Source organism: Macadamia integrifolia, chromosome 12 (genome assembly GCF_013358625.1).
Source record: "Macadamia integrifolia cultivar HAES 741 chromosome 12, SCU_Mint_v3, whole genome shotgun sequence".
NCBI lineage: Eukaryota > Viridiplantae > Streptophyta > Magnoliopsida > Proteales > Proteaceae > Macadamia > Macadamia integrifolia.
This window is the reverse complement of record NC_056568.1, coordinates 21,515,966-21,538,716: the sequence shown is the minus strand read 5'-3', so window position 1 is coordinate 21,538,716 and position 22,751 is coordinate 21,515,966. Positions and strand designations below refer to the sequence as shown.

The following is a 22,751-nucleotide window of genomic DNA, read 5'->3' as shown; positions in this document are numbered from 1 at the left end:
AAAAAAAAAAAAAATTCTTACCTAAAACACAAAAAAAAAAATCTGTTCTTCTATTAATAATCGAACAGTCATAATTTTTTATTTTCTTAATATTTTATTTCATTTTAACTGCCAACACACCCTTGACAGCACATCTACACTGGCGCATTCTTGCCTTAAGAGCGTCACGTTTGCTCCGTGCATAACAGGGGGGCCCGCCGGCAAGTGGAAAATAGAGACAGCCTGACAGGTCTAATTTATGAGTAGTAGCAACTGACAGCATAGTTTGTGGTGCCGTCGTCAGTAGCTATCAAGGTCCCAAAAGATCATGCCTTCGATTCTCATCATTTACCCATTAACCATCTCATCGCATTGACCCTTGTTTAAAGGCCAAGTCAACCGATTGCTTTTTCTGAAATTTCAAACTATATTTTCTCATTTTCTTTTCCAACTCTCTCTCTCTCAACCAAGTCTTGAACCCTTGATCTCATGGTAACAGGGATGAATAATATTTTCTCATTTACTCCTAATGTCAGCATCATTCATTTTCGTCAGATCGGAATCAGTCCGCCGACCATGGTTCCACGACCTTTAATTCTCTCTCTCTCTCTATCTCTCTGTGATGATCACACATATTGATGAAGTGGTAGTTAACCGTACGATTGGTGTCAAATGCCTCCAACTGAACCCTCTTGCGTGTTTGACTAAATTGGTTTGACTCTTTCCTCATACGATTGGTGTCAGATGCCTCCAACTGAACCCTTTTGCGTGTTTGGCTAAATTAGTTTGACTCTTTCCTCATTCAATATTTAATATACGACCAAAAACCAAAAAGCTGTGAATCTCTCCGTCTCCTTCTTCTTACCATGTTTCTACCCTATGGACCAGTGGCTACGGTTAACAACGAAAGCTCCAAGGGCGTACTTTAGAGTACTAATGACTCTAACCGGCCAAATAAGAATTATAAAAATGGAATCAAGTCTAACGTAAGCAGTTCTTTTGTGTCGCCAAAGGCACAAACCAAGCCAAGACATCTCCGCCGCCATTTCAGACATGGTAGGAAGTCCTGCTCGATCACAGGGAAGTCGGAAGAGCTCCTCCTACAATGGAAGCCGGAGAACTGTATCGGAATTCTCAGGTAGTTCTCCTTTTTCCGACGTTTCTTCTGTTAAGTCCTCAAATTCCGGCGGAAATCCTGTAAAGGTCGCCGTCAGGATGGTTGCGGAAGTCTTCGGTTCGTGCTTTAGTTCTCCGGAAGCACCATCGTCTTCAGCTACTTCTGGTAATTGATTTTTTTCTTCTTTTTCTGCTCATTTAACCTTCAAAACCTATGAGAGTTTCAACAAATCTCAGAGGTTTCTTGGAATTTGGATTATCGGTTTACTTTATCCGGATTTCGAACGCAATCAACCACACTTTTTTCCTTTTTTTCCTTTTCCCTTTTTAGTATCTCTTTTTGTCTCCTTTTGGAAGATCTGATCCCCAATATTCTTGGAGGACAAGCTTGGAATTTCTTTTAACATGGATTTTACAAGGATCTAATCCTGAAACCAAACTCTGTTTCTCTCTGTCTGCAATTCAAATATTTATGAGAAGTATAGTTCTCTGAATCTTTGGTTGCTGCTAGTTACAGTTTTAGTTTATGAAAAATAGAGGAACATCAAGATGAATTATAACTCTTCTTTTACTACTTTAATGGTTCTTTAGTTGATAGTGGCGGTAAGAGGCGTAGTTCCAACCTAGGGATCTATGGGAAATCTTATAATTCGACCCAAACAGCGGAACCTGGGGGTGTGAAATTCACCATGGAGGAAATTTACAAAGCTACCAGGGATTTCTCTCCTTCTCTCAAGCTTGGACAAGGCGGGTATGGAACTGTTTACAAGGGGAGGCTTGAAGATGGCACCTTTGTCGCTGTTAAACGTGCGAAGAAGGTTAGAAAACCATCATTTACTGTAATTGAAATCTTGAATTTTTGAAATTGGTTTTTGAAATTTGAATTAGATTGATTGAAGCTGGGACTATTTTCTGATATTGGGTTCTTTGTAGAGTGTTTATGATAACCATTTGAGTGTGGAGTTCCAAAGTGAGATCCAGACATTGGCACGAATAGAGCATTTGAATCTGGTTAGGTTCTTCGGATATATAGAGCATGGAGACGAAAGGATTGTTGTGGTTGAGTATGTTCCCAATGGAACCCTCAGACAACACTTGGATGGTTAGTTCGTTCTGGTCTTTCTTGGTCCTTATTTTGCACCTCTGCTAGGTATTTGATAATTGACTGAGAGAAGCATTGTGCAGGGGTAAATGGCAAAACTCTGGGCTTTGCTGCCCGATTGGATGTTGCCATTGATGTGGCTCATGCGGTTACGTATCTCCATATGTATGCAGGTAATAGTCTCATTAGCAATCCTAGTTTTTTCCTTATCCAAGTTACATTTGTTAAGAGAAACATAGAGAGAGATGAAATTATGATTTTGTTTTTGGTAACAAGCAGATCACCCAATTATCCATAGAGATATCAAGTCTTCGAATATTCTCCTCACCGACAACTTCCGGGCCAAGGTGGCTGATTTTGGTTTTGCTCGCTTGGGTGCGGACACTGATTCAGGGGCCACTCATGTATCCACCCAGGTGAAGGGAACAGCAGGCTACTTGGACCCTGAATACCTGAGAACTTATCAGCTAACAGAAAAGAGTGATGTCTACTCATTTGGGGTGTTGCTGGTTGAACTTGTTACAGGAAGGCGCCCTATTGAGCCAAAGAGGGAAGTGCAGGAGCGGATTACTCCCAAATGGGTACCCTTTCTCACTTGAATAATGGCTTATCTATGATTCCTATCTTTCCTTCTCTCTATATGTGTGTGTGTGGATGTCATTCTTTTGATTGTCAAATTGTATTTGGCATTGCAAATGTGAACCCGTAAATTGAAATGATATAATTGAATTAAGTGAAAAAATTCAGGCCATTAAGAAGTTTGCGGATGGAGAAGCGATAACGACGATGGATTCAACAATAGAAAGGTCTGCTGCAACTAACCTTGCACTAGAAAAGATTTTGGAGCTAGCCTTACAATGCCTGGCTCCAACCAGACAGAGTCGGCCATCCATGAGGAGGTGTGCTGAGATCTTATGGAGCATCCGTAAGGATTACAGAGAGCTCACTGCACCAGACTACAACCGTTCAATCTCCTCTAGTTCCCACATAAGTTCATCTAGTAGAGAAGAGTAAAAAAGGTTGGTTGAATGAAATCCGGAGCTTTCTGAACCTCGTGTCAGTGAGTCAATCCAGAAAGCACGCAGATGCAACAGTTACATACTTCTAAGAGAGCTAATCAATTTGGATTCTGATGCTGGATTGCCATGAATTAAACTTAAGCTGGCCCCAGTTTGATTGCATTCTCAATTGGGCGGGGTGTCATCATGCTATCTTGAAAACCAGGCATTCTGCAGCTTCTTACCAAGCGGATTCGTTTCAAATGGATTGGGTTTTGGTGCTGCAATTAATTTGCTGTTTCTGTGTATACTAGTTCTGGAGGATTTTTTGTTTCTCAAATCTTTTCCCCATCAAACAATATATATATGATAATTGTTGTTATGTAAGTATCATTCTTTCCAGTGTGGGTTATAGTCATAGTCTATTGATTGAAATCCTAAACACCCCCAACCCCCACAAGGATTTTTTTTGGCTGCCCAGCCTGCAAAAATGATGATATTCCATTATACACTCATTCTGCAACCTTTGTTTTTCTCTTCAAAACTCTGCTGCTTTTGTTGAGAAATCATTTAGAAGAAACCAAGAACACAAGGAAGCTTAGATTTAGGTCCTTAGGTAGATTCTGTTCTTTCAATTTGAAACCATACTAACGCATTGATGGGAAGTGCAGTTTTTGCATCTTTTCCCCTATAATAATGCGTGATGATAAAGATCTAAAAGATCTAGGAGCAGGTAAAAAATTACCTCAAGAGATGTTGTGAGGAAAGAAATGCTCAATGTAGGTCTTGCCCAAACATGGCTTCAAGTAGAGCGGATTAAAATGTTAAGATCAATGTAGCAAACCACATCTAGTTGCGCTTACTATTTTTTACATTTGTTTCCTTTCACTTTGATATGTTCTTTTCTTGTCCTCACTTGGATCCATTTAGCGGACCCAATTAAATTTTAGGGCTTTGTTGTTTGTTGTTGTGCATCTGTAATGTGGGATGGGCAGTTAGACATTCAAACATGAGAAGTATATTGTGATCTCGTGTGTAAAAAATTTGGGCCTTTCTCATTTGTGTTGTCCACTTTATTCTACAAATTTCTTAATTCCTGCTTATTGAAGGAATAAAAATCTTGGAAGTTCTATGTGTCTGATGAAAATTGTAAAATATCAAATCTCTTGTGTATTAGAATTCTATGTTTTTTCAAAGATTTATATTTTTTACATCATTGAACTTATGATATATCATATGATAGAATCGAGCTTGACTCAAACTTAACACAAGAGTATGACATACAATGCATATCCTTCGTTATAATTTAAAGGAAAAATTACATGATTACCCACTTTTGGGTTTGTTTTTACAAAATTATCCAACTTATGTTTTGGTTAACAAAATCACACAAAATCAAGTTCGGTTTTACCAAACTATACAAAATAGTGCCTTCCCTCAACATGTATAGTTCTTTTGACATTTTTACCCCTCATCTTTTTCATCCTCCCCTCTCCCATTCACCGCCTGCAAGTTCTTCCCTTTCCCTATGCTCCCCTACATTGTTCATCGTCGCTCTTACTAAAAATATAATTAAAAATAATAAAATTTGTCCTCCACCATCAACGACACCATCTCTGTCGACTCCACCACGTTTGGTGTGTGGCTTCATGAGAGCAAAATATTGCAAGCCGCTTTCCGTAAATCACATTTGAGGAAACGAGTTTGACGTTTTAGAGCAATAACAACATTCTTCGTAGTCCAACTAAACTCTTGAAGAAATTAAAAAGTCGGGCTTATTTGGTTCACTAAGCTAGAGAGCCAGATCGATGGGTCTCTAGGATTTTGGAAATGTCAGACCTTTGAACACCCACAGAATGCAAGAACAGTTTGGGTAGAAGGGTCTTTGCAGGATTGACTAAGCAAAGATGGGTACTTTTTAATAAGATTTGAAATCTGGGTTTTAGTGAAACCATAGTTTCTGAAGAAGGAAAGAATCGTATCTAGTCTGTCTAAGGTTTCAAACTTATATTCTTGGAGGCAGAGACGGAAGTTGCAGGTGAGAACCCACAGGAGTTTACAAGGTAAGAGACCACTAATGGGATTGATATCTGAAGTGTAGGGCCCTTCGTGGAGATGAATCTGAGAAATGAAGCATTTTGTAGAAACTCAATCAATTTCTTGAATTTGGCACAGTTCTTCCGATTGGGAGCGGTTTCTACTAAAAGAGATTAAACATCGTGAATTGGATGCTAACAAACCGGATATGGGAAGAGCACCAGAGGGACTCCCCAAAAAGATGCTCATGTGGTCAATGGAAAAGGAGAGGAAGAAGAAGAAGAAGAGGGGTAAAATTGTCAAAAGAGCAATATGGGGTGAGGAAGGGTACTGTTTTGGGTAGTTTGGTAAACCCAAACTTGATTTTTTTAACATAAATCGGATAACTTTGTAAAGTAAAACCCAAAAATAAGTAACCATGTAGTTTTTCCCAATTTAAACTACTGGTGGAATTGTTCGAAAAAATTGTATTGTATTGATGATGGACCTACATTTACTCATTTTTTTTCTTTGGTCAAAGATCTACTACACCAACTCTTGAGAAAAAAAAAAAAAAAAAGTGTTTTTTTTTGTTTTTTTAGGGTGAATGAGAAAAGAATCTTACATGAGTTGATCACAATTTAAAGTCACTTTATTGAAGCCGTACAAGGTTGTCCAGACTGTCTGGTTGAGTGTATGAAAAGTTTTTTTTTTTAAATATTTTCTCTCTCTGTTTTTTAGTGTTTGCCTGTTTGAGAAAATATTTTAGGAAAGGGTCTATGCCAGCACCCCATGGTTTTAGGCATCAGCTCAATATTGACCGGCCGGCATTGTATTTATACCTGACCAGTTTTGGACCAGAGCACCGCATAATTAAAGGGTAAAATTGTAAAAAAAAAAGGTATGGTATTGATATCTTTGAGGGTAAAACGGTCTGATATAACCGATATAGACCGATACCAATATCGATACATATCAATATAACAATGATATTTTTTTCTGGTAGTACCAATACCTAAAACCATACACCCCCTCTCTTTCTCCCTCTTTCCCATGGATTTAGTTTTTGGCATCGTATTGGATCTACCTATATCCGTTGGATCAGTCAATTTAACTATTGCTTTTCATAAAAGAAAAGATATTTTTTATGATTTTATCTTATGTTTATAATAATATTCAATTCAGTATCGATCTCAAATGATACCGACACAATACGATCAATATGACTAATTTGATACCGATATCTAAAACCATGGTCTTCTGAGACTCCCATTAACGAACCATCATTCACCCCCTGATTGGTAGATTCCTGCCACCGCCAGCATAGAGAACCTTCCCCTTTTTCTGGAACCTTTTCCCTCTGTTTCATAAAAGAGAGCTTGAAGAATCTAAATAATAATTTTTTCTGTGAGAGAAATTTTGGAAGCCTCTCATTCTCTTCCAGTTCATACTCTCCTGCACTCATTTTTCGACACTTTAAACCAAAACATAAAAAATTGACATACCTTCCCACTCTGAGAACAAACAATTTAGAGTGAAAAGAAAAGAAAATTATTTCAAAAGGACACGAAAATAAAAACAAAATTAATACTAAAATATTGAGGGCATTCATCATCTCTTTTATATCGTTGATATTGGTCACTGATGATTCTTGGAACACATCTTTATTTTAACAATTTACTTGAATTCTATGATTATTCCTATTTCATCTGAAAAGGATGAACTTGTTTGTTTGGTGATTTCTTTGTATCCTTTACTTGGGAAGCTATTAGTTCAAAGTTAAAAGAAGATTGTTGTTGTTATCTCAGACTCAAATGATATAAAGCAATCTATTTTTGAGGGTAAAAATACTAATCGGAATTCTTGATATTGGTGCAACTCTCTTTTTAAATTCTTGCAATCGGCGTTTGTTTCTATTTGGCACTCGGTGAGGGAAGCTAATAGGGTCTCTAATGCATGTGCTAATTTTTCTGTTAGTAATCTTTCAAATTCATGTTTTATAGGTACAATTCTTTTCCAGACTCAATCAAGATTGCAATCAAAGATAATAATTCTCAGACTCCTTCAATGAGATTCAAATAGTGTTTTTGTGACTGATTTATAAAACCATCATTCCTTCGGTTTTATATCTATGTTGGGTTTTGATTTTAGTAAAATATTAGAATGTTGGGTTCAAGGTGAGGCGGGTTATGTCCCCATTGTATTTTCTTCATTTATCCTTCATTTAGCTTCTATCAATACAATTTCAGGGTCTTGGCCAAGTCTACCCACATAAGTTCCTGTAAGTACAAATAAAAATAAATCCTCAAAAAAAACAAAAAGAAAAATTTCCTGGTGATTGACAGAAAAACACTGATCCATGTAAAATTTGCAACAAATTTACTCAAATGGCATCCAGTTGCCTGATAAATATGACTTTCAGGATAAGATTTAGTGTTGAAACTCCGCAAATTGAGGTGGAGAGCTGAACTCTCTGGTCCACTGTTCCATGAATCGGGCTCCGATCGGCAGAATCAGCAAGAGCCAATACGGAAACGGTTTCTTAGGATTTCTTTTTTCGGTTACCAATTCTTGGGTTTTTATTAGGGGTGTCAACCGGTCGGTTTGGCCCTGTTTCAGTCTGGGTTGAATTGATTTTGATGTGGAAATGATGAAACCAAAACTGAATCAAGAAGGAAATTTTGGTTTGGTTTTGCCTTTGGTTTCAATTTGGCTTCGATTTTTTGTCTGATTTGTATTTGTTTTCCGTACAAATTTATACAAAACTATGCAAAACTTGATTGTTTTTAATGAATTTGGACTCTTTCAGTTTTTTACCAATTTAGTTTTAATTTCGATCCGGATTTTGAGTCCATTCCATTTCCAATACGGTTTGATTGTTATGACATATGAGGGTTACAATATCCCAAATCGAAACTGATTCAATTAGGCTTCAGTTCAGTTTGGTCCAGACTATTTTCAATTCATCCCAGCCGGTTTTACTGATTCAATTTAGGTTTTGACACCCCTAATTTTTATAGCTAATTCGACCCAATCCATGCCTCTTCGGATCAGAATCGGCAGCAACCGATTCCAATGTCCCATACCCTACCCTACGCAGTGATATTCCAACATTAATGTTTAATGAGTAGATGCTGAAGCAAGAAACTTTCTACCGCATCTCTAGTACTAGAGTTTTTGCTTTGATTGTGGAAGTGATTCACTCTAACATAGAAGGTTTCTCATTTATCATTCTGTAACAGTTAAGGCCTCGTTTGTTTCATTATAAAACCCTGTAAATTGTATTTTGCATGAAAATTTTACTCTTTTCACGTATTTTTTTTAACATAATTTTTTTCATTTGATGTCAAGACAAACAGTGACAGTGGAAAATCCTATTTTACAGAAACATTTTCTTTTCCCACTTTTTACATGGAAACAAACAAAGCCTTTTTAAAGGTAAATGAAAATACAGATAAGAAATTCAGACTTGCAGCTATAATCCACTCCAAATGTTGAAACATTAATAGAAATGGGTGGGTCTTGAGAACAACTCCAGAATCGGATTAACCTGCTCTAGGATTTCTCTCACTACCAGCTGACAAGGAACGGTCCCTGCGCCTCTTGTGCGAGTCATACTCCTCACCCCTCCTCCCATATGGGGAGCGAGATCTTTCTCTACGATCCCTCCAATGATCTCTTTCTTGGCGTCTATGTGGGGAGTAGCTACGAGACCGTCTGCGATCACGTCCTGCATAATGACAGCTCCATTATAAAAGGAACAAAGTAAAAAATGAGTCAAATATACAAGGAGCTGAAGATGAGTGAGTAATTTGGTTGCTGAGAGATAAAAAGGCATGAAAAATGTGACACATTCAACTGTGGATCTAAAATCCAAGAAAAAGAAGAGTGCTAAATGGAACACTCCTTGACTGCTTGTCTATCATCAGTTTAGAGCATGCAACCATGGGAATTTACAAGCATTACAGTCCCTTCATCTGCATTTTCGTCACACATGCAGAAGAGGATGGGGAGAATCCCATTGCATCCCACTGAAACCCGTAACCCCAGATTTCACCTCAAAGTATAAATTCTCCTCCTTAGGATACTAAATACTAGACTGGATATGCTATAAAGCACAGCACTCTATCTTGAGTTGACTTCCAAAGTAAATCACATTTAAGGGTGCAAGTGCACCTAAAACTTACCCGCGCTACTTGGACCTACACAGAATGTCATAAAAGAACTAAAACTTACCCGCGCTACTTGGACCTACACAGAATGTCATAAAAGAACCAAGCTCCAGCCTAGCTTAACAGGCACAAAAGGTCGCCAAATACTTGGTCAACCTGAGACACATTCATAAAACCCCGCAACATATGGGCTAATGTGAACATATACTCATCAGAGCCAAATGGAGACCCAGGTTTGTCCCAAATTTTCAAGATGAACCAACCTACTGCCAGAGGCCATAATGTATGGTCATCCATGGATTTTCAAAGGAGATTCTCATTTAACTTCACAAGTGATGCAGTTCAAGGAAGAACACTGTTCATATGGTACTGTTCATTTGGACCTGGTGTGGGCCCCAGAAGCCAGTTTGTGAGGGAGAGATTTGGAGCTGCAAAGATTTTTTAGTACTTACTATTTTGTTTTAGCTTTTATTCTTTTTCTTAGTCATTAAAAGTAGTAGAAACAAAGAGTCTTTATTTTAGTAAGTTTCAAATTTTTGCAATAGCAAGGGATCTTTCTAAAAGGGCGTACCCGATGCACGAGGCTCCCGCATGTGCGAGGTCTTTTGAGGGGGGGGAGAGAACTACGCAGCCTTACCCTGAGAATGTCGAGAGGCTGAAGTTCCTAAATATCCTAGCAGCCAAGTAAACCCACACAATAAAAGGGTTTACTAATTTTGTATTGTGGCAATTGGCTATTATAAATAAAGAGAAAGAGGCAACTAACCCACAGATTTGATGTCTCAGAAAACAATGCTCTATGTGTGTGTGTGTACACTGTGGTGAATCAGTCACAGCCCTTGTGGTGATGCCCATCTGCAGGCCATAGGTAGTGATACCTATAGGTCATATCCTTTTTTTCTTTTCTCCTCCTCTTTTGTGTTTTCTTTTCTCTCATCGTTGTATTTGTTCCAACAAGCATTCCAGCATTCAAACTCTTACCGTGGGCAGCCCTAGGTGAGTTCAAATCTTCTTCTTTGTTCCTATTTGATTTCCTAACAATATTATAAGTTCTTCCATAATCTGTAGGTTTTTGCCAGCACTGTTATGTTGTCAGTTGTCTACTGTTGGACAGCAACCTAATTAAACTTCAGCAGATAGGTTCTACGAATATGCCCATCAGTTTGAACTGACAGTAAACTATGTTACTCTCCTCATCCCTACTCCATTCAACATAAATATTGTGCTCATCCTATGGCTGGGTAGTGAGTTATATCAGTTTTCTCGAGTTACTATTTTGCTGTTTTTGTGACTTCCTAATTTCTGTCCTTGTCAGTTTCTCATCATCCATTGTAAGCTTCAATTAGTATTAGGGAAATTTTCCTGTACCACCCCTAATTTTAACTTAATCCGGTGTAACCCCCACGATTTAAGAAAAGATCTGGTACGTCCCCCACTTTCATAACGAAATCAATTATAAATCCATTCCGTTAGATGAAAGTTAAACGATGATGTCAGAGGTTTAATATTTTCTATATGGCCAAACTACCCTTGGGTAAAGGTAAACTTACCGTTTTACCCTTCATTGCTAGACCCTCGAATGAAGGATTGAAACCTGATTGGACTTCTCTATTCTCTTAGTAAACCATTTCATGGTTGCACCACCAACGAAGAAGCTCTGACAACCTGCGAACAAGAGAGGAAGAAGAAATTCCGCGTTCAAGGAGTGCTTTCTTTGTCTTCAATCTTTGTCCTTCGTCACCTTTTATTCTCTCTTTCTTAAAATTCAGATATATTGAGAGAACGAACACCTGCAACCCATTTCAATGTTTCTAATAATAATCTCAACTCCATCCCTCAAACGCTCTCAAACTTCCCTGCTTCTTTCACTAGCAACATAAATCTATATGGAGCGCCGTTGAAGCCTTGCAACCCATTATTCTCACCCGAAAAAACTATCCAAAGCAGTAATCATCTCGATCTCTGTCGGGGCAGGCATAATTTTATTACTTTTGCTTCTGATTCTTCGTCTTGCGGAAGAGGCATCGGAGGCAGGCAGGGAAGCATCCAAAGCCGGAGGCTCGTCCGGTGGTTGCCATAGTAGTCACGGCGCCAAGGCGTTGAAGGACTGCCTAAGTGCTTAGACGACAAGTCGCCCACCTTAAGGCAAACAAGGCGACCAAGTATTATTTTTATTTTCCTTCTTTTCTAACATTATTTAGTATGTTACATATACCTTATATCATAAAAAATCAACACTAAGCCACATCAAGTCATCAAAAATCAACATTCAACCACATCAAATCGTCAAAAATCAATATTAAGTCGTAAAAAATAACATTTAGAAAAATGTTCTCGTTCTATAATAAGTTTGACTAGGCAAATGATTTTATTTTTACATAAGATTTTTTGTATTAGGTACACAAAACTAGCTTTTCAACAAGTCTAAGATTACTTAAATCTGAGTTACAATGATAGTAATGATAAAGTTATGTTCTGGTCAAACTTATTTTAAAGTGCGTGAATGCTGCTATATGCTTGAATGAAAATAATTTTATGGACATCAAAACAAAAACTTATTTTATCGACTTTTGGTTTTTAACAATGGTTTACCATAATAAGATTTATAAAATTTTCAAAATTGTGAAAACCCTCAACATTTGAAAGATGAAAATCACCCCTATGACAAAATTCTAGTTTTTGTTCTTGAACTGGGGGGTTGATTTTTTATCATTTTCAAATTTGATTTTTAAAATATTTTATTTGATTCAAATTTGGGATATTTGCTTATTATGAATACTAAACATTTACTTAAATGATATTTGACATAAATAAGTACAAAAAATATAAGGCAACATGCAGTGCAATAAGATGACAGTTGCCTAGGCCCTAGGCAAACCGCCTCAACGTTTTGAAACTATGGTGGTTGCAAATACGGGTACTTCATCATATAAGGCAGTGTCAGAGGAAAGGACGATTGTTGTGGTGAAGAGATTGAAAGACGTCGCTGTCATGAAGAAGGAATTCGAGTTGCAGATGGAAGCTCTAGGCAAGATCAAGCAAGATAATGTGCTACCATTGAGAGCATTTTACTACTCGAAGGACAAGAAGCTTCTCGTCTGTAATTTCATCCCTAACGGAAGCTTATCTCCCTTCTTCACAGTACCTCTCTCTCTCTCTTGTTGAACTTGAATTCTCTCCCTCACAAATCTACGAAGCAGAGCTTCAGCTGTTACAGTCATGGAATTTCCCTAAATTTCCACCATTTTCTTTGAAAAGAAAAAAAGCAAAAGGGAAAAAAGAAGGATATTGGGTTAACCTGGAATTGGTGGGAGACGTGATGGTAGGGAGCAAAAGTTTGGGTCGGACACCACTGGATCTTCTATTTCTGCTGATGCTTATTTGCAGGTGATCATTCTCTTGATCTCTTCGTGGATTCCAATTTGTTCTCTGTCCTGTTGGATTTTGTTGTTGATCTAATAATGTCAGGGTTTTCTAACAGAATTAGGCCAATGAATTTTTTAAATTTTAGCTGAATTATGTTGGTTTGGTGAGATGCTGGTTATGCAGCTGGGGTGCTACAACAAAACTTCGCTTAATATTATTACCAATCAAGTGGGTAGGTTCACTAGGATACACTAATTTCACCTTCATCGGGTTCATCATTTTAGAGTTCTATTTAGTAAAAGTTTCTTCTGTGTTTTGGATTACTGCAACTCTGTTTCTGCTGGTTTGTTAAAGTTGATTTGTTTCAGCCTACCATACCTCATCAACAAATCTCCTACCAAGCTTGGATTGGCCCCCAGCGCCCGTCCACAGACCACAAAACACATGAACCTTGCACATACCTCTTTTGTCCTTCAAACCATGGTATCGGCCCGGTGTCGGTGTCCTCCCACGCTTCCTTTTTGCCTGCATATACATACATAATGCAGGAGGTAAAACCAAAGAGCATAGCAGCAACAAAATACAGCTACTTTTATATTTTTAAAAGAAATCACAGCACCACCATCATATTGCTAGTTGGCAGAAAATACTCTGAACATCCTATAAAGAATGGGAGATTTCCCCCCAGAATGATGATGATACCGAAGCTGCCAGACATTCTAAATGAACTCCAGACCATTCTCATCATTATAAGGGTCGATTGCTGGCATCTTTGAAATTGAAGCCCTATGTTGGCTAATGTATTTCTCAGGCTGATAACCTATGAATCTCCAAGTTTTGACTAGTGCAGTATTCACCTTCACCAAAATACAAGAACATGAGAGAAGAGCAAAGAATCGATGCACAAAAAACTAGTTTACTATTCCCCTACGGTTTTCATATATGTGCACAGGAAACAATTAGAAAAAAAAGAAAATGAAAAAAGAGATCCATCTGAGATGCTATTATTAATTAAGAAGAGGAATACAGGGCATACAACCCTCTGCTAAATAGTCGGATTGAATCGATGAGTTTGGGATGTCGATGCAGAGCTCATGTCGAGAAGGGGAAGGTTCAACTGTTTAGAGCTTAGATTGTGAGTTCGATGGAGTTACACACACCAGACCTGCTGCCAAAAGTTATCAGGCAACGTTTCGGAAGATAGAGAACTACAAAAGTATTACACAAAATTATCAATCACATTCTATGCAATTATTCATTGCCACCTACGAGAAGTTGATACCTTTTGGACAGTGATTAGTCGACCTTCAAGCACAGACCGGTTTAGATGTTTGATGCAGCGGTCTGCATCCTCAACGGTTTCCATTGTAACAAATGCAAATCCCCGAGATTCCCTTGTACGAGGATCAGAAACCAGATGGCATTCCAGGACCTGCAAATTAAAAATATTTATGAGATCTGTAACAACTAATTTCAGAACATATAATCAAATATGATTGCTTTTTTGCTAATACGTTTGACAAAAACTCACTCGAGAACCTTTCAGATGACTGAGTAGTCCTATAATCTGAGTAGGACTGTGGGACTAGAAAGGAGGAACCAATTTATTTGTTCTAAAAATAGACTACGGCAAGTTTAAACTTAATGTTCCAAAAGTTGTGAGAGCATAGACAGCCAAGAACTGAATTACTAGTTTTAAGCAAAGAGTTATAAAGTTTCAGATCTCCCATTGATTGTCGATTCAGTAGGCTTGAAAAGCATCTGAAGAGTATTTTGGTGAATACATCAGAAGACTAATGAATTTATTGAACCATGGAATTATCATAATGCCTCTAAAATGCTTTCCACAGACTGATGATGGTCAATATCTTATGAAGATGGGCCCAATCAAAAGGTTTAGACAATGGAAAACTATGGTTGGGAGGTAAAGAATTGGTAGAATAGGGAAACCAGTAAATAAGAGCAACAAATTGAACCAAGAGACAATGTGGCACCAGAAAATGTTGTGAATCAACCCTGCTTATGGACTCCGATAACTTCTATACATACCAGATCCGGACTAAAATTATGACTCCAAATTTAGCTCCCATGTAAAGTATATACTATCAAGAAAAATTCAATATAAAAATATAAAATCTGAAATTAGAACAAATAATAACTTGCACTTTAACTGAAATAAAACACTGACATTTGCTAATAGTAATCCCTCATAAATAAAACAAATTGCAAGCACCAAAATAGCTAATTTGGATCCGAATTTACGCAGTTTTGGTTTAGCACTATAGCTTGGATGCTTGAAGCATCCAAATTAAAATTTGCTGATTAATAAAATGGCCAGTTGGGATGATTGATGTTGTACCTTCTCTATTATGGCATTTTTATTTTTTTGTACCCCTGTCTAGGTTATAAAAACTGTCAAGGTGGTGACGCTCAGAGTTGATAGATGAAACAAGATTTATGATAATTATGGTAATCCAACCTTTCTTCGCAGATGATATAGTTTTGGTGGATGGGGACAAAAGTAGGGATCAACGCTAAGTTGGAGTTATGCAGATCAACCTTGGAAACAAGAGGTTTTAAGATTTGTAGATCGAAGACGGAGTATATGATGTGTAACTTTAGTCACTAGAATGGACTCAATATGGTGAATATCGAAGGGAGAGAGATACCATAAAGTGACTACTTCAGATAGCTGGGGTCAACCATAAATAAAGAAGGAGACATAGAAGATAATGTTGCATAGAAAATTAAAGTGGGATGGATGAAGTGGAGAGGTGCATCTGGAGTGTTTTGTGACTGAAGTATTATGATGTATGGGGCGGAATGTTGGGCAGTTACGAAGTGTCATATAGAGAACTATGTGTAGCTGATATGAGAATGTTAATATAGATGTGCGGCAAAACTAGGAAGAACAAAGTAGGGAATGAACATATTATAGCTGATTTGGGAATTGCCCCAATCAATGACAAGCTCTGAAAAATTCGTTTGAGGTAAGGTATGGCTATGTCCAATGGAGGCTTGAGAATGTTCCAGTAAGGAGTGATAGAATTCCGAGAAGGAGCTAAAAGAGCAAGGGACAGGCGATATAATACTGTAATTGAAAAGATCAAAACAGTACTAGGATAGGATCTTTTCATAGAGAAAAGAAATAAAAATTTGAAAAATAGGAACTTGCTGAAAATTGTGGATAGATGAAGAAGATGTGGGATAAATAGACAACAAAAGTAACACTCGGGCATCACACTGCAAGGTGGTTCGATTGGATTAAATAGCAACCTTCCTTGATCCAACACAAGGAATTTCTTGACCAAACATAGGAGATTCTTCAATGGAGAAAAGAGTAGCATTAACAATTTTTTTTCTTTTTTTTTAAATTATGAATCGTTCCTTGAATGCTTATAATTGATCCTTATTTATAGGTCCAACCCAACAAAACATTATATACCTAACTTTCACCTAACAAGAGTAGAAATTCCTCACCTATTAAATTTAAGGTAAGAAAATCCTCACCATCCTACTAAAGTTGAAAAAGTCTTTGTCGATTAAAGTTGGAATAGGAAAATCTTCACCTACCAACTACCAAAGGTAGAAAAATCCTCACCTTATAATGTTGGAATAGAAAAATCTTCACCCACCAATTATCAAAGGTGGAAAAGTCCACACCCATCATCACCTACAAAAATGAATTGATTCCCCCGCTTATAGAAAAATAAAAGTAACTTCTAAACACTTAAATTGAACCAACATGGATCACGGTTCAATTGGACTGCACTAAGAAATTAGAAGCATGAAATAAAAAACCAAGTATGGAAACTAAAAATCATAAAAAAATTAAGGCCACATGATAGCTACTCTTGTTGGTCTTCTTCCTACGGATGTAGATCTTTAGATCTGCATCAGCTCCCCCCAGCTTGAAAACATTCGTCTCTGACTAATGGGTGAATGACATGTAGTTCTCATATAAGTAGGGATCAAGTCGCTTAAAGTCATCAACATGAATCCAAGTGCAATCATTCTGTGGTCATCCCTTCCATTTAGGGGTGTCAAAACCTAGCCCAAACCGATAAAACCGACTAATAAAACCCGAACCCAACCAAACCGATCCTTATTGGATTGGTTTTGGACTAAGGTACGTTGGGACCTAAAACCGGTCCAAACCAAACCAACCAATAACCAAACCAAATGAAACCGATAAAAGAATAAATGTTATGAGATTATAAATTGGTGAATTGACTATCCATTTTTCATCTTATTAGTGAGAAAATTTTTTATTATACGGGGAATTATTACAAATCATTGAATATTAGGTTATGAATAGAGAAGTTGATTTGTAAATTGTAATAATGCTTCCATTGATTTCCTTGTTCACTATACAAAACTAGTTGGATAGTTAAATTAATGATTGGGGATAATAGGGTTCATTTTGTGATTTCAATATTAGTTATCTTCTTAGTAATTTGTTATCCATTGGTTTCAATATTAGTTCCCTTACAACGATAAACCATGATTTAATCATAATAATAAATTTAAAGTTTTTTTTTTGTCAAATCTTGTCACTATAAGTTATGTATATAAGATTTCATTATGATTCAAGCCTAATAATAAACCGATCTAAACCGGTATTAACCTAATATTGAAAAATCGAAATAAATCGAAACCAAACCGGATAAAAATCGACCGAAATCCGAAGTTCCTTAACGGATTGGTTTTGGTCTCCCTCATTCCTAGACCGAAACAGATTCAACCCGAACGAAACCAAACCGAACCGACCAATTGACACCCCTACTTCCATTTGATAAAAAAAAGTGTAATAATTGATGCCACGATGAGTGGTATTGAAAGTATCATCCAAAACCTCTTCAATAACATCTTCAAGAGGCGGTCTAAGTTGGGGCAACCTTAGCATTTGTTCCATATCACAATCATTTGAATGATGTCCCACATAAAAATGTCAGTCAACTACATTGAAGACATCGCTTATGATCATTTCATCAGGCAACTCAAGCACATAAGCATATTGTCATTACACGTTTCAGCACCTTGTAGGGACCCATATTCTTTAGATGGAGCTTTGTGTTGACCCCAGGTTGGAAACTCTTAGGATTTATGCAAGAACCATAACCATGTTTCCTAGTTTAAACTCCACATTAACGTCGATGACGATCAATTGCAATCTTGTAAACATCATTACTTAAGGCGATCCGTCATCGCACGTCTACATGCACCTCTGTGATAAGCGCAAGAACTAATCAGCTTCAAGGCTGATTCGAGCCTGGGGTGGGAGTAAAACAAGATCAATAGGGCGTTGCGGCTGAGCTCCAAGTAATATCTGGAATGGTGTGCACCCTGTTGTCCTATTCACTGAGCTATTGTAAAAAAAAATCAGCTACATCAAGGATTGTTCGCCATGTCTTCTCATAATCTCAAACTAAGCACTTTAACAAGTTCCCCAAACTTTTATTAACCTTTGTATGATAGTCAATTTGTGGATGGAATGCGGTTGAAAACTGTAGTTTTGTGTTAGTTTTCAGCCACAATATCTTCCAGATATAGTTCATAAACTTGACGTCACAATCAGAGAGTATAGAACTTGGCGGCCAATGTGGTCGAACAACTTCTTTGAAAAAGAGCTTTGCAATATGATAGGCATCAAAGGTCTTTTGACATGGAAAAAGACCAATATTAGAGAAGCGATCTACTACAACCATGATGGAGTCGTATTGTTCCCTTGTAGGTGGCAGCCCAAGTACAAAATCCAAGCTAATGTCGAGCCAAGGTGTATGAGGAGCTGATAGTGGAGAGTAGAGGCATGATTTTGTTTTGTTCCCTTAGCAAGTTGACAAACTCGACACCTATTGATGACATTACCGTTAAGCGAGGAACCTGTACTTGACCGTTATTTTGTTGATTACTCTGTTGTCAAAACATATATGCCATGAGCCATCCATTTTTTGGAGTAAGCAATGTTATCGACACAAATACTCCTGGCTTGATTATATGCTAGACATGTTGTCCGGTGCAAATGTTTTTTCATAATTGGACCTTCAAAGCGATTACCATCAAATTCGTATTCGGCCAGGAGACAAATGGAAGACCACCTTCAAAACCAAGGATGGACTATTTGAGTGGAGGGTCATTATACCCTTCAGTCTGACGAATGCACCTAGTACATTCATGCTAGTTATGACAAGTCTTCGTCCATTTATTGGTTGATTTTTGGTTGTATACGTTGACGATATCTTAGTCTACAATAAGTATCCAGATGATCACATCGACTATTTGAAGCAAGTCTTGAGAGTGTAACGTATGGAGAAGCTATACATTGATCTCAAAAAGTGTTCCTTTATGCTGCCCAAGGTTGTATTCCTTGGTTTTATTGTCTCATTCAAGGGGGTTGAAGCTGATCCTGAGATCACCATTCGTTGGTGATGAATGTTTTCATGTTAGGGGGAGCTGATATAGATCTGAAAACCTACATCCATAGGAAGAAGACCAACAAGAGTAACTAGCATGTGACCTTACATTGTTGATTTTTAGTTCCCATATTTAGTTTTTATTTCATGTTTTTAAGTCTTAGTGTAGTCCAATTAAACCATAAACCATGATCCATGATCCATGTTGGCCCAATATTGGTTCAATTTAAGTGTTTAGAAGTTACTTTTTTTTTTCTCTAAAAGGGGAGAATCAATTCACTTTTGTAAGTGATGATGGTTGAGGACTTTTCCACCTTGATGGATGAAGACTTTCCTATTCTAATTTTAAAATGTGAGGATTTTTCCACCTTCGATAGTTGGTAGGTGAAGACTTTCATATTCTAACTTTAATAGGTGAAGACTTTTTCAACTTTGATAGTTGGAAGGTGAGCACTTCCCTACCCCAACTTTAATAGGTTAGAATTTTCTACTCTTGTTAGGTGAAAGTTGAGTATGTAATGTTTTATTGGGTTGGTCCTATAAATAGGGATCAATTATAATCATTCAACGAATAACTCACAATTTCAAAAAAGCTTGCTAATGCAACTCTCTTCTCCATTGAAGAATCTCTTATGTTTGATAAAAAAATCCATTGTGTTCGATCAAGGAAAGTTGGTGTTTGATTCAACCTAGCCACCTTGCGATGTGAAGCCTGAGTATTACTTTTATTGTCTATTTATCCCATCCTATTCATCTATCCATGATTTTTAGCGAGATCTTATTTTTCAAATCTTGATTTCCCTATTCTCTAAGGCCATTTTTTGTATCATTTTTCTTTTTGATTTTTGTTCACAAAAATAGTTTTGGCTGTATTTGGTATCATTTATGGAGCTTGTTTCTATTAAAAAAAATTGATAAAATACAAAAATAAAAAAGAGATCAAGAGTCATTTATGTGTTTTGGCCAAAATTGATTTTCAGTTATTTTTGCGCTGAACTTTAATGAGCACGTACTTAAAGTCTCAATATAGAGGGGTAAAGTAGTCATTTGCTTTGTAATTAGAAATCCAAGTCTCTTGCCCCCCTCTTCTTCAGTCCAAAGTGGAGAAAGACAGTTATAAAAAAGATGGGTGAAGGGAATCTCTTCACCCATTTCTTCAAAAAATAATTTTGCACATAGAGGTACCAAACTATTTCTTGCAACAAGCCATTTTTGCCAAGTAGTTACCAAACCATTTTTATGTTTTGATAAAAATTGGTTTTCATTAACGATTTTTGTTAAATAAGTAAAAATAAAAAAAAAGATGATACCAAAGAGGGCCTAAGAAAAGATTCTATCCTGGTCCTGTTTTAATCTTTTCAATTATAGTATTACATCAACTTCCAAGAGATAAAATTTCTAATAGCATCCAGATCTATTTTGGAGCTTTCATGAATTACTGAGAGCAGAGCTTAATCAACAAGGATTGGGTAGAAGAAAATCTGGCACAAGTTGCAGCAGTTTAATGGGCTATGAAAATTAATTTCTCTTCCGCAACAGACTGCTAATGCTCTTGCTATTTTAAACATAAGCAAACTCAAGATGTCACATTAGAACATGCAATTGCCTGTGACAAGGAACAACCTGCTTCATGTGATTTGTATTTTGGTAGAGCCACTTCTTCAGGATGTTTATCACCTAAAAACATGGTAGCAACTGCTTTCTGAACTTCCATTCTATATTATTCTCATAGATCACAAATTTCTCTGCTGTTTCCAGTGCGTGTTTCATAGTGTAATTACTGGTATGAGGTGGCATCTAAGGCATGAATTTAAGTAGACCTACATATTGGTCACTTCCAAAGCATAAAAAAGAAACTGAAAGTTGAATACCAATTACACACAAAGTTCTAATTGCCATGCATGCTCTAATGTTAAGACTGGGAACTACAACAGGAAAGCCCAAACCTTTCCTTCACGATTAAAATATTTCTCAAGATCACTGGTCGTGACCCTTGTTGATAAGCCTGTTACATACAAGTTGTTTCCAGGATTTCCTGCATCTTCAGAATCTCGGCTCCTGCCAACAATTTTGCCGCTAACATTACAAAATTCAAGCAGTGATAATTCAAAAATTGAAAACCAATGAAAGTTCAGTAACAAAGAACATCCTTAGACCATTTATAAAAGAAGTTTGAAACAAGAATCTAGAAATGTAAAAGAAAACTGAGAATATGCAGAAAAGATCGGCTTCAAGAAACAGGTAAATATACCTAGAGCGACTCCTGTCCCTTGACCTTGACCGTGATCTTGACCTGCGACCCCTAGGGGGAGATCTGGAGCGGGAGGGAGACGGGGACCTACAAGCAAAATTACCACATACTAGCATCGGCAAGAACCAATCAATGCAATTAAAGTGGCAAAAACTGTAAGTTCGGTAAAAACGACTCACCTTCCTTCTCTAGAATATGACATCTACCAGAAGAAAAACACGAATTAGAGAAGAATTAGTATCCAAATGCCATTGTATCAACACAAGATTCAAACACGATGTGAGATAAACGCAACTCTCATAGAAAAAAGGAAAACGACAGAAAGATTTTGAAGGCAAAAAATTAAAAATGAATGGATTTAGCTTCTACGGAGCTCAAGATTCCGGTAACAGCACAATGCAACAGAATAACTATAAACTAAAATAAGGAAATAAAAAAGGGGAAAAAAAATTCAAAAATGAAATCAGGAAGTAGCGAAAAACTATTTGCAACACAAAATATCACCACAGACAGATCTTTCATGAATCAAAATCTTAACCTAAATCGATAACCAAAAACTATCTTAAAGATGCTCAAAACAGGTAATGAAAGTTATCTTCAAACCAAAGGATTTCACACGAAAATGAAACCCTAACTATTTCATAAGAACAAGAAACGCAGTGAGAGTTCGTGAATGGATGCTTACCGCTCAGCTTCGTTTGAGTTTCAGAGATTGATAGAGAGGAAGAGAGTGGACTAAGGGAGATCGGGAACGTACTTCTTCGAAAGAGGAAGAGAGAAAAGGGCACTAAGAAAGGGTCCAAACTTCTTCGAATGGATACTCGTTCTTTTTCTTCTTTGTTTTTTTTCTTTAACAGTAAACGCCGCAAACTGGTGATAGGGCAATGATCCAATGAGCCATAGGGCGAAACGAAACTCATACGCCTAAGAGGAACTCAGCCGTTGGATTCAATAAATGATTTCCGAGATTCGTGGACACGCTAGGGATCTATCTAGATCTACTATTTTATCCTATGTTGGTTACATAGAATCAGTCCCGATGTCAAGCATTTGGCCGTGCCACTTGGGACATTTGGCAACTAAAAAATGGGCGAGTGGTAGAAATATGTACGAATTGCAATATTATTTTCAGTTTTTTTTAATATTAATCGTCTATTTAACATTAGATTAATATAAATCATTCATTAGTTTTTTATACTGTAATTGATTCGTAGTTTTTAGGGTGGAGAGATGATGGATGTGGTTTCTTAACTTGTCTAATATTTTTTTTATATAAATAAATAATAAAAATCCAATATAAACGAACTCCTCCTTCGATTCTGCTGGGAAATCTCAATT

The 22,751-nt window shown here is 37.1% G+C and overlaps 2 protein-coding genes across 4 annotated transcripts; one reads left to right on the top strand and one right to left on the bottom strand.

Annotated features, from left to right (window-relative positions):
* The first annotated feature begins 816 nt into the window (after nucleotides 1-816).
* Nucleotides 817-3,582, top strand: LOC122057531 (calmodulin-binding receptor-like cytoplasmic kinase 2). Its single transcript, XM_042619655.1, has 6 exons — nucleotides 817-1,261; nucleotides 1,687-1,913; nucleotides 2,029-2,197; nucleotides 2,281-2,370; nucleotides 2,477-2,778; nucleotides 2,945-3,582. The coding sequence occupies exons 1-6, from the start codon at nucleotides 1,033-1,035 to the stop codon at nucleotides 3,209-3,211; spliced, it is 1,284 nt and encodes a 427-aa protein (XP_042475589.1). The 5' UTR covers nucleotides 817-1,032; the 3' UTR covers nucleotides 3,212-3,582.
* A 4,988-nt stretch (nucleotides 3,583-8,570) lies between these two features.
* Nucleotides 8,571-22,250, bottom strand: LOC122057835 (serine/arginine-rich splicing factor SR45a-like). Of its 3 annotated transcripts, none has more exons than XM_042620143.1 (8): nucleotides 22,099-22,250; nucleotides 21,593-21,615; nucleotides 21,414-21,500; nucleotides 21,109-21,220; nucleotides 16,351-16,422; nucleotides 14,032-14,181; nucleotides 13,211-13,274; nucleotides 8,571-8,941 (listed from the first exon to the last, which is right to left on the bottom strand). In XM_042620143.1, the coding sequence occupies exons 2-8, from the start codon at nucleotides 21,613-21,615 to the stop codon at nucleotides 8,757-8,759; spliced, it is 693 nt and encodes a 230-aa protein (XP_042476077.1). In that variant the 5' UTR covers nucleotides 22,099-22,250; the 3' UTR covers nucleotides 8,571-8,756. The 3 variants fall into 3 exon arrangements, with proteins under 3 accessions (XP_042476077.1, XP_042476078.1, XP_042476079.1); XM_042620144.1 differs by having other exon boundaries at nucleotides 21,593-21,636; nucleotides 22,099-22,246; XM_042620145.1 differs by lacking the exon at nucleotides 16,351-16,422 and having other exon boundaries at nucleotides 22,099-22,247.
* Nucleotides 22,251-22,751: the final 501 nt, after the last annotated feature.

Bases quoted from the DNA above. Each gene is read 5' to 3' on its own strand.
- LOC122057531 (XM_042619655.1), top strand. From the start codon at position 1,033: ATGGTAGGAAGTCCTGCTCGATCACAGGGAAGTCGGAAGAGCTCCTCC. The intron at 2,198-2,280 runs GTTAGTTCGTTC...AGCATTGTGCAG, and splicing joins CCTCAGACAACACTTGGATG to GGGTAAATGGCAAAACTCTG. The intron at 2,779-2,944 runs GTACCCTTTCTC...GAAAAAATTCAG, and splicing joins AGCGGATTACTCCCAAATGG to GCCATTAAGAAGTTTGCGGA.
- LOC122057835 (XM_042620143.1), bottom strand. From the start codon at position 21,615: ATGTCATATTCTAGAGAAGGAAG. The intron at 21,221-21,413 runs GTATATTTACCT...AATTGTTGGCAG, and splicing joins AGGGACAGGAGTCGCTCTAG to GAGCCGAGATTCTGAAGATG. The intron at 16,423-21,108 runs GTTTGGGCTTTC...TCATTTTTGTAG, and splicing joins ATTTTAATCGTGAAGGAAAG to GTGATGATGGGTGTGGACTT.